Source organism: Sesamum indicum, unplaced genomic scaffold (genome assembly GCF_000512975.1).
Source record: "Sesamum indicum cultivar Zhongzhi No. 13 unplaced genomic scaffold, S_indicum_v1.0 scaffold00243, whole genome shotgun sequence".
In the NCBI taxonomy this organism is placed as follows: Eukaryota; Viridiplantae; Streptophyta; class Magnoliopsida; order Lamiales; family Pedaliaceae; genus Sesamum; species Sesamum indicum.
The window spans coordinates 73167-88333 of record NW_011628137.1 but is presented as its reverse complement, the minus strand read 5'-3'; the positions used below and the strand labels follow the sequence as shown (position 1 = coordinate 88333).

At 35.3% G+C, this 15167-nt stretch overlaps 2 protein-coding genes across 3 annotated transcripts; one reads left to right on the top strand and one right to left on the bottom strand.

Annotated features, from left to right (window-relative positions):
* The first annotated feature begins 883 nt into the window (after positions 1-883).
* Positions 884-7977, top strand: LOC105179935. 2 transcript variants are annotated; one of them, XM_011103590.2, is made up of 18 exons: positions 884-1118; positions 1341-1458; positions 1555-1742; positions 1850-1957; positions 2617-2681; positions 3698-3803; positions 4197-4280; positions 4683-4829; positions 4932-5060; positions 5571-5638; positions 5775-5808; positions 5888-5972; positions 6101-6168; positions 6245-6358; positions 6460-6495; positions 6579-6665; positions 7347-7438; positions 7737-7977. In XM_011103590.2, exons 1-18 carry the CDS (start codon positions 996-998, stop codon positions 7864-7866), a joined length of 1782 nt encoding a protein of 593 aa, XP_011101892.1. In that variant the 5' UTR covers positions 884-995; the 3' UTR covers positions 7867-7977. The 2 variants fall into 2 exon arrangements, with proteins under 2 accessions (XP_011101892.1, XP_011101893.1); XM_011103591.2 differs by having other exon boundaries at positions 1242-1458.
* A 2461-nt stretch (positions 7978-10438) lies between these two features.
* LOC105179939 lies at positions 10439-11059 on the bottom strand. The gene has a single exon (XM_011103599.1). The coding sequence runs from the start codon at positions 11057-11059 to the stop codon at positions 10439-10441; it is 621 nt and encodes a 206-aa protein (XP_011101901.1).
* Between the last annotated feature and the right edge of the window lie 4108 nt (positions 11060-15167).

Sequence of the window (15167 nt, the reverse complement as noted above, 5' to 3'; positions counted from 1 at the left end):
ATTATCTAATGAGATAGATTCTTCAGTAGTTTTTACTACCTGTTTTAATCCTAATTTTTCAAAAGTTCCTAGTTGATATATTAATCTTGGTTCAACTTTTGGAATTGTCCATCTATTTAACAAATCCAAATTCTGAGGTATATCATATTCCTCATTTTTAATATTTTTAATATTAGAATTCTTATTAAGTATGTTCATATGATGCATGAATAAAGTCATGTGTTGATCCATAACATATTAATTACTACTACCATGGCTCTGATACCATTACAACCAGGATCATCAGGCAGGGATAGGATAATTTTACAAGATAATAAATAACCGGCAACCTTTCATAAAATTTATATCCAAATATAATTAAATAGTTTTAATATATATACATATATTTAAAAAGAATAAATTTTTTTTGTGTCAAGACGTGGACAATGTTATAGGATTTAAAAAAAATATTATTGTGTAATTTTTTAATAATAAATAAATAATTAAGCCAGAAAAATAAAATGGGAAGAAAATATTATAATTTTTGTAATTTTAGGATTATTAATTTTTTCTCCATTTTGTATTATAAAATAAACACACCCATACCAAAATAATTTTAAATAATTAAAACATTTTAAAATTAAACTTGAAACCTATTAATATAAATACATGTTAAACAATGACAAGAATGAAATATTTGTTTTAATGTCAATAATGTAAAATAAAAAACGCCGTTCCTAATTATATTTTCGCTAATCAAATATAATTTTTCATTTGTGCATCTATCTTTACTTGCAATATTTCTTCTGAGTATGGCACGCGTGACTCACGTGACTTAAAGTGCCATTATGTTCTATTTTACGTGTCCGGCTCTTCCGGGCTCTAAAACTTCCATTTCTGATAAGTCGCATGTGGTGGCACAGGCATGTCATAGACTAGTTGACGGATGTCGCCCTCCAATTCAATCTCACACAAAGAAAGGATTTCAATATTTGAAGTTTGAAATTGCAAGAATTATGGGAATGGTGAAGAATGGAGGATTGTCTCTCTTTCATGGATCATTTGCAGCTCCTCCACCTAACCCGTCAAGAAGGAAACTTTACCTGTTTGCACAAGCTACTACTCCTTCAAGAACCCAAGTACTTACTTCTTTCTTTCTCCTTTTTAGTAGATTTTTACTGTTGTTTCTTGTCCTTTTATCCCATTGTTCTTTTTTCTTTTCCTGATTTTTTCACTGTGGAAAAATGGGTTGATTATTACAGTTACAGATGAACTAGTAGCTTATAGCATGTGGGTTGTGGTTCTTTTGTGTTCTCCCGAGTTGCCCATGAAGCTTAATTGGAATTGCTCTGATATTGTAGAGGATAATGGAGAGTATACCAGTAAGTGGGGAAGTTGGCGGGGCTGGTGGTGCGTACTCATATAATGCTCTGAAAAGATTGGATAGCCTGTGGTCTAGCATTTGCAATTCTTCACCAGGTATATATATACACTACTCCCAAGCATTAATCTTTATTATTATATGTTTAACAGTAAGTGGCATAATAGAGGATTAAAGTGAACTTTGATTTTCAGTTGTCCAAGAACCGCCGCAAGTGGTTTCTGAAGTTCCCGGTTTATTTCAAGAATCTGAACGGATGGAGAGATGCAGCGATATGTTTGATGTCATAGTGTGTGGCGGCACTTTGGGAATTTTCATTGCTACTGCATTGAGTTCTAAAGGTCTTCGAGTTGGGATAGTGGAAAAGAGTATATTGAGAGGGGTACTTCTAGTTTCTGGCAGGATTTGGACATTAGTTAATTGCTGGAGGATCTCATGATCATTGAAAATTGCTATCTAGCTTTAACTTTTTCTTTTACTGATTGCCAGAGGGAACAAGAATGGAATATATCTAGAAAAGAGCTTTTGGAGCTCGTTGAAGTTGGTGTTCTGACAAAAGGTGACATTGATCATGTTACGGCTGCCAGCTTCAATCCTGTATGTTCCTCATATAGTCATATGTTAACTAGCATCTTCTAAGTCACAATCTTCTGTTGGATATCATGACTGTCTGTCCATGTTGTAGTGATCATAATACATGCATCACTATCCTATAGGACATTATATTATATATGAAGTATTTCGTGATAGTTGATCAACGAAAGGAGCATCAAAGATCTTGAAAAAGAAAGTGGCTACTTCTCTTAGCTTATATAAGCGCCCAACATCTTATTTTTGAATTACAAGCTCTTCTAAAAATTTTTCCCCAGGGCTCTACATTATATTAGCTCTTAATCATGTTACTAGTACGACATAATCTAAGCCAATGACCCTTTGCATGATGTGCTTTCGCAGAAGCTTTTAAACCAATTTTGGGAATTATAGAATTTCCCATTTTGCTTTCATTTCCCTTTTTGAACTGTTTATATTATATGTGCTCTTATTGGTCTCTCACATTGAATTGATTTTGATTCTTAAGTAAATATGTTTTTGCGTCATTATACTTCTCTTTTTCCCCTGTTAGATTCTTGGTTGTACAGTTGGAGTTTTGTGCGTATCTTAATTGACAATGAAACTGCCATTTCTGTATGCTGATGGTTCAGGAGAGGTTCTTTATAATGCGACCTGATTTCTCTTGTTTCATGTAAACTTTGCAGAATAGATGTGGATTTGAAGGGAAGGGTGAGATTTGGGTTAACGACATTCTTAATCTTGGAGTTTCGTAAGCTTACCTTTATATTCTTATATTTATTTAATTATTTCATAATCTTCCCTGTATGCATTCAACTGTAGCAGTTCAAGCATGACCTGCTGCAGTTTTCAATCGGCTTCTAAATTTTTGTGGAAGTTATAGAAAATCAGGTTTTGAGCTACATATATGTCCAATCTATACTCTTAAGGTGTTCGTATTTGCCGTTAGCCTCAGAGTGGTAAAGCCAGACAATTATTATTTGGAAATAAATAACACAAGAAACTTGTCTGTTGTTGTTCTACAATTTTCCATGGTACGCTTTGTTAAACCACATTTTCTATTGGTATGTAAAAGGTAAGTAATATGGTTAGTATTTGGAGGAAAATTAGTTTGTTTAGTTTATAATTGTAGAAAACAAGGCTTTGGTAATAGTTTTCTTGAACTTATGGCTTGATGGAAAATGTAAGTGGACTTAGAGTAGTTTGAGGAATTGTTGATGGTGGTTTTTCTTCTTTACTTCTTCACAATAGCTCATATTTATTGCTTCAATTAGAATATTCTTGAATTTGTTTCTAGCTTACAAACAAGATTTTTGTGGCTGAAATTAAGGGCTTTCTTTGGATGCCTTTGACAATCTAGAAATCTCTTTAACTTCTCCTCCTTACAGTGTTTTTTTGATATTCCAACCATTTCGGGTAGGTCCTTGAGTTTGTTTCGTGGAAGTGCCTTGGTAAACATATATGCAAGTTGCTCATCTGTTTTTCAGTTTGTGCTTAATGTCCCCTCTGCTAATCGCTTCTCATGGCAACGTGTCTTGTCCTATTGTTATGCACTGTATTTATTTTAGTACCTTTGCTGATTTTGTTAGTGCGGTAGATTATGATGTGCTCATCTTGTTTCTCTTCAATGTCTTCAACAATATAGCATCTAGTTATCTTCTACACTTGATTTGAACGTTGAAGACATTGGTGACATTTGACATCTGTCAGAATATCTCTTAATTAGTGACAACTCAGTTTTACCTTTAATTTTCTTTGTCTTTGTAGGCCCGCCAAGCTTATAGAAACCATGAGAATGCGTTTCACTTTCCTTGGTGGTATTATCTTTGAAGGTTGCAGTGTATCTCACATATCAGTATATGAGGATTCAGCTGTAAGAATACCTATGAATTGCAAGCCATGAAATAGCAGAAGTGTGGTCGTCTGTGAAGCCTATTTAAAACACATTGATCTAGCTCCTATTTTAAGGAGAAAAATAAAATAAAATAGGCACCAACTTTTTACCCCACCCCATGGATGGCATGATATCCTAAAACTAAGAGGTCTAATTGGAATTTGCATTCGTAAGAGTCATGAGGTTGGCGTGAATATTCTCTGTACCTTCCTATGGATATAAGATTTAATATATCTTTCATGTGTTATAAATGGAGTAATGGCTTTTGGTGAATGAACTGTAGGAAGTCTAATGATAATGAGGACAAGCCAGTGTACTCCACTTGTTAGTTCATTTATTTTTCTTAAGATTTTTTTTTTTCATTTTCTGCAGGTCCTAGAACTAGCAGATGGAAAGATTTTATCATCACGTCTGATTATTGATGCAATGGGAAACTTTTCTCCAATTGTAAAACAAGTTGAGTTTTCCTTTTATAATACCGAATCTCTTTACCTTCATGTCATTCTTTTAAGATTGTGCTTGGCTAAGTCTGAAATATATGTATTGGTGAGACATTACCTATATGTTGAAGAGTTAACATTACATCCCTCCTTTGATGGACCATACAATCAAGATAAAATCAGTACATCGTTTTAAGTGAAAACACTTAGAACATGGTAACAAGTCTTCTCTTATAGTTACGTTTCAGCTAGTAGATGTATTCCATCTATACGATAAACAAAACTCCCAATTAAAATAAAAAACATTGTTTCATCTTGTGGCATTTCATTTTGAAATTAGATCCTTTCATTCAAACTGAGTTGCTTATATTCTGTCACATTCATGGAAACTGCTTCTGATTCATTCAAACTTTGACAGATTAGACGTGGAAGAAAACCAGATGGCATTTGCCTTGTTGTTGGATCTTGTTGTCGTGGTTTTACAGAGAATTCTACAAGTGATGTGATATATAGTAGTGCTTCAGTGAAGAGGGTTGGTCAGTCAGAAGCACAATATTTCTGGGAGGTCTAATGAGTTTCATGTTTCCCTTTTCTTTTGATATATCCTCGCAACTGTTCTGGAGTGAAAAAGAGTCCCTAGATATAATATAGCTAGCTGTGTTTTCAGGCATTCCCTGCTGGCTCGGGTCCCCTTGACCGAACTACATATATGTTCACCTACCTTTACCCGGAACCTGGGTGTCCCCTATTGGAAGAGTTACTGGAAGACTACTGGGACTTAATGCCAAAGTATCAGGTAATATTCTCAGCCAGCGCAGCCCAACATTCCATTTGTAATTAAGTTCTTTTGAAAGTAGTTGGAGTTCATACTACAATTGCAGTATCTGTCTGGGAGCATAGCTCAAATCACTTGCTAAACTAGTTGAGACCACATACCAAATCAAGATTTGTTCAGTGGCTGTTATACGGGATTCTATCTCAAGTAGAGAACTCAAGCGACGGTGAATACCGAAGCATCCTCCGAAACCTGTAAAATTTGTACCACACATGTTCTTGTGTTTGATTTTCCTCTCTTTTTTGACACATTTAATAACTGTCTGTCTTTCTGCGGTCGATTGTTGTAACTTCATTGCAGTGTCTCCCTTGTGATCTCAAAAACAAATTAGTACTTGATAAATATATAAGATTTGATCTTTGCATATACTTATATACATCTTTGATAGTTAAAGAAGAAAGCAGCTGGAGTAGTCTTGCTTTCAATTCTTTTTAGCTACTTGATATCATGTCGTTGGATGAAACTTCACAGGGAGTGTCCCTCGATGATCTGGATGTTTTAAGAGTTATATATGGCATTTTTCCGACATATCGTGACAGGTAAACAAATACATAAACCATACATTAATACTTGATCATATTTAAGGTTTAATAACTTTTTTTAAGTAGTTAAATTACTTATCTGACTTTTCTCTTATTCCTGTTGTCTGTATATTGCTTTGGGCCGACCCTACAGTCCATTGCCAGCAGCTTTTGATCGAGTTCTACAGGTGTTTTACCTGACATCTTTGCGACCTCAATATATTATGCTTATTCTTCATCAAATCCCACTGAGTATGACCTCTACAGTTTGGGGATGCTAGTGGTATACAATCACCGGTTTCTTTTGGTGGGTTTGGGAGCTTGACAAGGCACCTTGGGCGATTATCAGCTGGTACAAAATAGTATATCGCATATCTTGATTTTCTGCCTAACATGTTATCATTGTGGTTACTAGAATAAAATAAGAAGATCAAGAACGTCAGGTACTGAACCACTTTATATCTTTTTACGAGGTTTAAGGCATACATGAAGCAATCAATAGCAATTTTTTGGATGCCCAGAGCTTATCACTGTTAAATCCATATATGGTCAGTACATCTGCCGTTTCGCTGCATAACCCTTCAATGCTTATGCTGCTCATCTATTGATTAACTTCATATGCAGCCTAATTTAAGTGCGTCTTGGCTGTTTCAAAGAGCCATGTCAGCCAAAAAGCAGTCCGATGTTTTGCCTACTTTCATAAATGAGCTTCTATATGCCAATTTTGAAAGCATGCAGGTAAATTTTGTTTTTTTTGGGGGCAAAATGAGTTTACATGGTTATTTCGTTATTTCTCACTAACTTGTATTCTTCATCGAATATGTATTTGCTTTGGCCAGAAACTAGGAGATCCAGTGCTCAGACCTTTTCTTCAGGTTAGTCTTTTTTCTCATTGTGTACTGAAAATTCCATCTCATAAGAGAACTAATCTGAGCTGCACGTCTATTTATCAACACAGGACGTCATACAGTTTGGTCCTCTTGTGAAGACGTTAGGCCTCGTGATGCTGACTCGACCTCTAATTATACCGTCAATATTTAAGCAGGTACTCAGTAATATGATATGGTCGATCATTTTTCTATTCAATATCAGCCCACTGCCTTATATATATGTAGTAGTGCGTATATGTGTGTGTGCATGTTTGGGATGGCCAGACGGGGGGCTACATGAATAACAGACAACTAAACCCTTTCAGCACACTGCTGTATTCTACAAAAGTCACTTCTGTGGTATATATACATAGATTACCCATTAAAGTATGGAGTCTGACTCAACGTCTTTGTTGCCTACTTGAACGTGGGGCCCCAAGGAAATTCTTTTGGCATATATGCACTTTATTTTTAAAGACAAACTTGTAATTTGACAATGTACTACAGGCCCCCTATTTATATGTTCACAGGTGTTGTTTGTTGTAACGATACAAATATCCTCTCCTAACAAGAGAAACTCGAGTGAGGGTAGACGTAAAAGCAATTTATCTCCTGACCATGTAAAAGAATTTCTATATTTCTCTGGTTTTCCTTCTTATTTTACCACATGTATCTCGGTCTGTCTTGCAATTTCCTGACATTACCACCTCTAAGAGCTTTACTTTTGATATGTTCGTAGATGAATTTTACAAGCTCCCTGACTTCCATATAATATACGATGATTGCTGCCTATATGTACCGTACAATCTACTTCTGCTAAGAGTACTTGTGATTGTTTAGTTTGTATGGACATGCAGGTTGGCCTCCCGGTGCTCCTTGACTGGTCTGAACATTTCCTGATGTTAGGATATTACACATTTCTTTCCTCTTACCTCGACCCCGTGATTAGGTACTGCTAACCATTCCCCGTCGACATCAATGAAACATAACTACAGATTTTACTTTCTGTGACGACTTTTCTTGTGTTTGGATTGATGCATCTGGAGATAGGAATTTCAAATCCCTAACAACAAATTTGTCTGGACAATTTCATATTCCCAAGTATTCTGAATCCTCTGACTCTCATTTTGAATATTGATGAATTTCAAATTCTTTTAATATGGAGTCGTCCGAAATCCTTCCATCCAAATGCAGTCTGAATTCTTACACTATGCTATTGGTAGTGATGAGTGAGTTGAACATTCCAGGCCATTCGTGGAGAAGTTCCCAGGCAAGATGAAATATGAATGGAAGCAGAAGCTTGAGGCTTGGAAGTATGGAGCTGGTCTGGACTATGAATTGAGCAGTTCTGGTGGCAAAAGTGCAGGAGAAGATTGATACTATTTGAATTTATTTTTCAGTTAATCACATTTTTAACATACAATTTTTCCCACAAATTCCAAAATGGTACTTCAATTTAAATGAATGCATTTTTTTTTTGAGCCGAAACGATAATTACATTATTACATCGAAATCTTAATAAATAATTCAATATATTTTTCAATAATTGGATTTAACTGGCTATTTGTGTGGTTTATAGGCGGATGCAGGATATATTGAAGGATAATTAAACCTAGTTCATATTAGAGTTTTAATTATTATATTTTCTTGGTACTATTTGAGCCTTTAGATATTTAAATTAATATGATGATATTAAAGTTTAATTTATTTTTCGGTAAAGGTAAATTGCATAAAGAAAAAAAATCGTACTGTACAGTCATATGGTTGATGTGGTGTGCCATGGGATTTGTCATAATCTATACAAGGCTATCGTACTAATTTTATTCGGCAATTCAACATTAAGTATACGTAATCTAATTTCGTATAGAATAATCTTAGTCCATGCTGATGGGTCTCGATCCAATTGTTGAAATTTTCTCTTATTGCACTCTTGTCAAATGTGATATACTAGAGATGCTAAAAGGTTGCGATAGGTGGCGTTAACCACATGCTTTCCCCACCACTTTCGCGCAACAATCATCACATCAATCATCCATCCTCAGTTAGTCCAAGAAAATCGGACCTCCCTGAGTAAGATTTGAATACATTGCTTTGAAAAGGGTAAGAAAATAGCAAGTGTTGGTGAGTCTCCAGCGTACCCAACGAGCAAACAACACAATCCCTATTAAGATACTGTAGCCACGGACGATCTATGGTGGAGAGTCGTTCATGTAGAGCTAGAACACAATCCCTATTAAGATACTGTAGCCACGGACGATCCATGGTGGAGAGTCGTTCATGTAGAGCTAGCCATAAGATAAACGAATTTCGGGGGATTTTGAATGGGTCATAAGGAGTGAATACCAACCTACCTTTGGGCCTGAAGAACGAAAAATGTCATATACCCTCCTATTGGTGTAGGGGCCTCCCCTCAAATTGATCGAGTTGTGTGTGCCGTGTAGTGAGGCAAATTTGGATGATGTCCAACATAATAATGTCCGCCCGTGTGTGGGGGTGTGAGAGGCAATGGCCAATGCCATACTCCATTGTGAATAACCTCTCTGAGGAGCATGTCCGTCCATGTGTGGGTGTGATATGGGCCGTGTGGAAATATAGTCATTAAGATCCCCATAGGATGCCTTGCCATATATAAATTAATTCCCCATTGCCGATTTTATAATAGATGTGAGGCTGTAATATATGCCGAAGTCCAAGCAATTTGCGCCAACCCCATGCCCCGAAATTGGCCTCAACTGTCCATATAGATTTGCCTTGAAGTCTCATGGTGCAAATCCATGTTACCCATAAGAACCGCGAGATCTACTTACTACTATCCAGATATGTCTACTCATAAGAGTTCGATTGAGGGCTGCTACATCCATGATTCCTTGTTCTCTTTTTTCCACCGGACAACACACTTGATTCCAGGCAACCTTCGGATATCCAGAGGTTGATGCACCTTTCCACAGGAACTGGCGGAACCGTTTCTCTATCTCCTTAATAACTCCTTTTCGCAAAATAAATGCCATAGCCCAATAAATTTGTAGTGACATGAGGACTGATTTAATAAGTTGGATTCTAGCTGCAAATGACAGTCGAATCGAAGCCCAACCCTGCAATCTCTTATCAATCTTTATTAGTAAAGGATTGCAATTAGAGATGGAAAGCCGAGAGGCAATAAGTGGTAGTTCGAGATATGTGACTGACAATTCTCCCTCCTGAAAACCAAGGATGCTAAGAACTGTATTTTTAAGCGGCTGAGCTGCTTTAGAGAATATAACCTGGCTTTAATAGCATTAGTATGAAGACCAGATAAAGAGGAAAATTCGTCCAAACCTTCTTTAAATACTCGTATAGAGGTCTCATCAGCTCGACATAAGAGTAATAAATCATCAGCAAATGAAAGCTGGAATAACCCCGTTTCCTCACATCGCCAGTGATAAAGAAATCTGCCTTGAACCTTAATTTTCTGTTGAATCATGAAGCTAAGAATTTCCATTACCAACACAAACAGATAAGGAGACATGGGGCCCCCTTGCCCTAGCCCTCAAGCCCTCGTAAAGAAGTCCCCGTTTAATGCAATGGTAAAGGTTGTGGTTGTAACGTATCCATCCAATAAAAAGCTCCGGGAACTTATATAACCGTAGAACAGCAAACAAGAAATTCCACTCCACCATATCATAAGCTTTATGCAAATCAACCTTCAACGCGCACCGAGGAGGCTTACGTTGTTGGTTGTAGCCCGAAAATAATTCCTGCTCCAGTAAGACATTGTCCCCAATAAAGTACGGCTCGGGACAAAAGCATTTTGTGCAGGGCTAATTAATTTGTCAAGCACCAATCGAATTCGCTTGACTAATATTTTAGTAATAACTTAATAAAGCACATTACAACATGATATAGGCCTGAAATTACTAACAGATAAGGGATTATGTACCTTGGGGATAAGAGAAATAACCGTGGAGTTAATTTACTTCAACAGGCGGCCATTATGAAAGAACTCCAATATTGCATTTGTAACCTCCCTGCCAACAATAGGCCATGCGACTTTGTAAAATCCAGCCGAATATCCATCAAGCCCCGGCGCCTTATCCTCCTCAATACCAAAGAAGGCCTCTTTAACTTCATCTCTAGTGATTGAGCTTACAAGCATGTCCCCTTCCTCTTCTGTTAGCACATGCGTAGCCCTCGATCTCAAATGTTCTATATTCAGCTCCCATTCTCGGTGTTCCCCGCCTAATAAGGTTTCAAAATAGCGCACAAATTCCGCAACAATATCCTCCTGATCGTTGATCATATTATCATCAGGCCCTTTTATTTGGAAGATTTGCTTTGTTGCTCGTCGGGTAGCCACTTTACGAAAGAAGATCCTCGAGCATTGGTCTCCCTCCTTCAACCATTGCATTTTAGCCCGTTGTCGAAGCATGCTTTGTTCTAATTTCACAGCTTTCATGAGCACGATTTTACAACAGTGCTCCAATAACAATAATGTCTCATCATGTCTGTCGTGAGCAAGTAGTTCCTGAGTTGTGGCGAGGAATTCCTTGGCTTGCTGTACATTGAGAGAAAGATCCCCTTTCTGTTGTTGCATCGACCTAAAAATAGGCTTAAGAGTACATAACTTTCTAGTAACCGCATACAATATCATGCATCCACACGGACTTAACAACATCCAAAAATTGAGGAGATAATGTCAAGTAATTATCAAATCGAAAAGGACCATACATATGAATATGTGTGTATATTGAACCATAAAAGAATTATTTCATTTTCGTATGTCTATTTTCGTAATTTGTACACTATCTATTTCAGAAGAAAGTTGTTCCCTCATAATTATAGGGGTTATTTATTTTTTCTTTTGGGATATTATTCATTATAATAAGTTGGGATAATTATATTTTTTTCCTTTAAGTTCTGGTATAATTATATATAGACTTCTGTGGTTTGAAAAATTATATTTACTATTTTTGAAATTTGCTTCCGTTTAATAAGTAAGTTCCTCAATTAATCAAAATTTACTGAATTTGTTGATGTTAATAAAAAATTGAATGAAAATCGATATTTACTCTTTATTGATTTATTATTGACTTATTGCAACTCAAACAAATCTTTTGTGATTAAACTACTATTATAACGATGAATGTATACCTTCTCATATATATTAATGTGTGAAGATGTATAAGGGTATTTTTGGTATTAAAAAGATGGGTTAATTACATCGTGTCATTCGAACTATGATTGTTTTTACACTATGGCTTCTAATTTTTTTTTTTGTGTCAACTTACTGTCTCAACTTTACGAAATTTTGCATTTTGTCATTTATAACTGTCGTTAGCCAAGTTTTTGTAGAAAATACATCACATGCCATGCACATGTGATATTTAAAGGTTATGCTATGAGATATTTTTCACATATGCACAACATGTGATGTTTTTTCGGGGAGAAAAATCAACAAAAAGTGATCATATATGACAAATTACAAATTTCGCAAAGTTGAGATGGTAACTTGACGCAAAAAAAAGTTTTAATGGCAAAGTGTAAAAACGAACGTAGTCTGAATGAGAAAATATTATTTACCCTAAAAAGATTTATATGACGTATAATGATCAGTAATAAGTAAATCATAGGTAAATATGAATTTTGATTCAATTTTCTTAGTTAATATCATAAAATTTGGTGAATTTTAACTAATAAATGGATTTATTTATAACATGAAAGTAAATGTTAAAAGTACTAAATGTAATTTTTTAAATTATTAAAAATTTATGTATAATTATATTAAATTTCAGGAGAGAAGAGTATACTTTTTCTTATAAAAGAATTTTAATGTAATAAGGAGAGAGAGATCTTGTTCACGAAGACTTATTTCATTCTCCATTGGTTTTGTGTACTCTCAATTTGCAGTTGGACCACAAATTTGACCCTTAAACTAAATATAATCAACAGATGAGAAGTCAAAAGTTTTGTTGAATGGTCAATCATAATAGTAATATTTTAATTCAAAAAGTTTATTAACCTCTTGACTAATATTATTAAGAATTAGTTTATATAATAAATATTTGTATCCTTTGCGTCCATTAGCCAAACTATTACTTATTCTCCAAGGTCTTATTAAATTTTATATATCGATATATTATTTTCGATCAATTAAAGATTATTGAATAAAAAAAATAGTAAAATATTTTTAATAATTAGGTAATAAATAACAATAAGAAATGGGGCACGATTATGGGGGAAAGGGGTGCGATGGGAAAGGAAAAGGGCAGGCTACGACGAGGGAGGAGGGGTGATAGGTATGGGGAAAAGGGGGCTCCAGAAGCGGCATGGCCAGTGGTGGGGGAAGAGGATTAAGTTTAATTTTTTAATAAAATATATACATTATAAAACAATATAAATATTATATATAATAATATTATTGTGTATATTTAAATATAAATAATATTTTATTTTTAAAAATCTGTAAAAGTTGCACAAAGGGGCGTGCAATACACCAACTTTTCTAATAAAGTAATTTGCTTAATTTGAAGAAGTTCAAAAAATAATTTGACATTTTTTTTGCAGATATTTTATGTCATAGGAGAATTGATTGTACTTTTTGTTATGTTTATATAATTTATGGCAATAATTGTCCTTGCCACAAAAATATAAATTGTTGGGTTGGATTATATTTAAAATGAAGCGTTTAAAAACTACCATTGTTATTAAATAATAATATAAATAAATTACACATGTAATTTTGGTCAAATTTGTGTATATTTATCTGTACTATTTATTAAGAAAGTGAACCTTAGAGTAACCATTACATTTGACAAGTAACCATTATATTTGACAAAATATAAATTGTCTAAAATGTCCTTTATATGCTTATTCCTTCACCAAAACCATGTTTTTAGTTAATTGCCTTTATTAATTCATTTTATAAGATTTGATTATTTCATTTTATATTCTTTCATCCAATTAAAAAGTATAATAAAAAAATTTGTTATGCATATGTATTCCGTGTGCTTCAATCGCTAGTAAAATATTGAGATTTAGGACTTTAGAGTAATAAAAATTTAATAGATAAACTATAAGGTGACCGTTATATACTTATTCATTATACAAATAACAATTTTTAATTAATTATTTTTATCAATTTATTCTTGCACATATAAAATTAATTAGTTCATTAATTTTGAGAATTTTATTTATTTCATTTCATTTAATTAAATAAACATAATAAACTTAAAATTACACACCTGCATCAAATGTATTTCAATTGGTGTTACATAGTAGTGTGGGAAAAAATTGAAATAGGTAAGTGAGTAATGATTTGTTATTCATTTTTAAATAAATTCATTGTAATCATCTATATTAAACAAAAATATATAACTTTCAACAACAATACAATTATACTTAAAAAAAAAAACAACAATACAATTATATATTATTCTTCAATATCAAATAACTTATATGATGTATGGGCCAGGAATGACCCATGTACTGGATTGGCCTAATAGCCCGAGCGACCCAGAATGGAAAATATAGATCGGGTCCATCTTGATTCAGCTCAAAGGAGCCGATGGCCCAAAAAGGATTGCTAAAGCTCAAGTGGACCATGTGAATGGTTGGCTCAAGAGGAAGAGAGACGGCCCAAAAAAGCGCATTAAACTTGATCCAGGTCTCACGCCCCATTGTACAATCAACCTACCGGTAACTCCCCTCACACGTGGCCTCCAATCAACTTTGATGTGTCCAACCAGTTCGGACCACAACAACTCAAGGAGTTTACAACAGGAGGGACTCCTAGGCCGACATGACTCTTTGCCAACATAGGACTCTTGAAACCAGGGGATTCTCACCTTAACTGACCTCCATGAAATGCTGGAATGAAGACTCCTTGCTGAGGACTCCCTCCTATATATATATATGTATATAGGTTTGACCCCCTTTGACGGGTACGATTTTGCAACTTTTTCAAGGAGCTTCCATCTTATAGTTTATGTTCTTTTGATTCGATTAATCAGCACACTGAATTATTTATTTAAGCATTCTTATTCTCTCATTCTTTATTTCGAATTAATCACTAATATGGGTGTTGGAGTGCTAGCATTTTTTTTGCAAGTTCCTTTTTCAAGACTTTTATCTATTTTGGTCCGGGAACTATATTCTAGCCTAAAGCAGTTATACCCGTGCGTCTCTCGCATGCATCAATTGGCGCCCTATGTGGGAAACATAGAGTTCAAGACGTGAGTAATAATGAAGATACCGAGCAGTCTGCAGAACAAAGCGAAAGAGAGAGATGTCGTTGGAAGTACCCGACTCTACAAGTCATACCTGGGACACCATTAGCCCTAGCCCCTGGAGGACTTTTCCAGGTGCTTCAAGGTTTCTAGACCCAACGGTTGATCCTCCGCGTCGTAGTACCTTCTCAGATACCTCTTCAGCAGAGCTGTCCCCAGCTCTCCTGGGGACCATCTAACAAATGATTGCTGCCTCCATTTGCGAACAACTGGTGACCTTGGCTCCCACTTGTTTAGCTACCTCCTCTGATGCAGGTGTACCAGAGGAAGGTGGCTCGATCCCACCTACTCTTGCACCAATTTCTACCGAAAGTCATGACATGCGAGCGTAACCTCAAGCAGAGGACGTCCCTCCTTAGTGGCTTTCTCATTGGAATGCTTGCAAAAAGGACTTTAGAATGTCCAGTACCAGGTGAT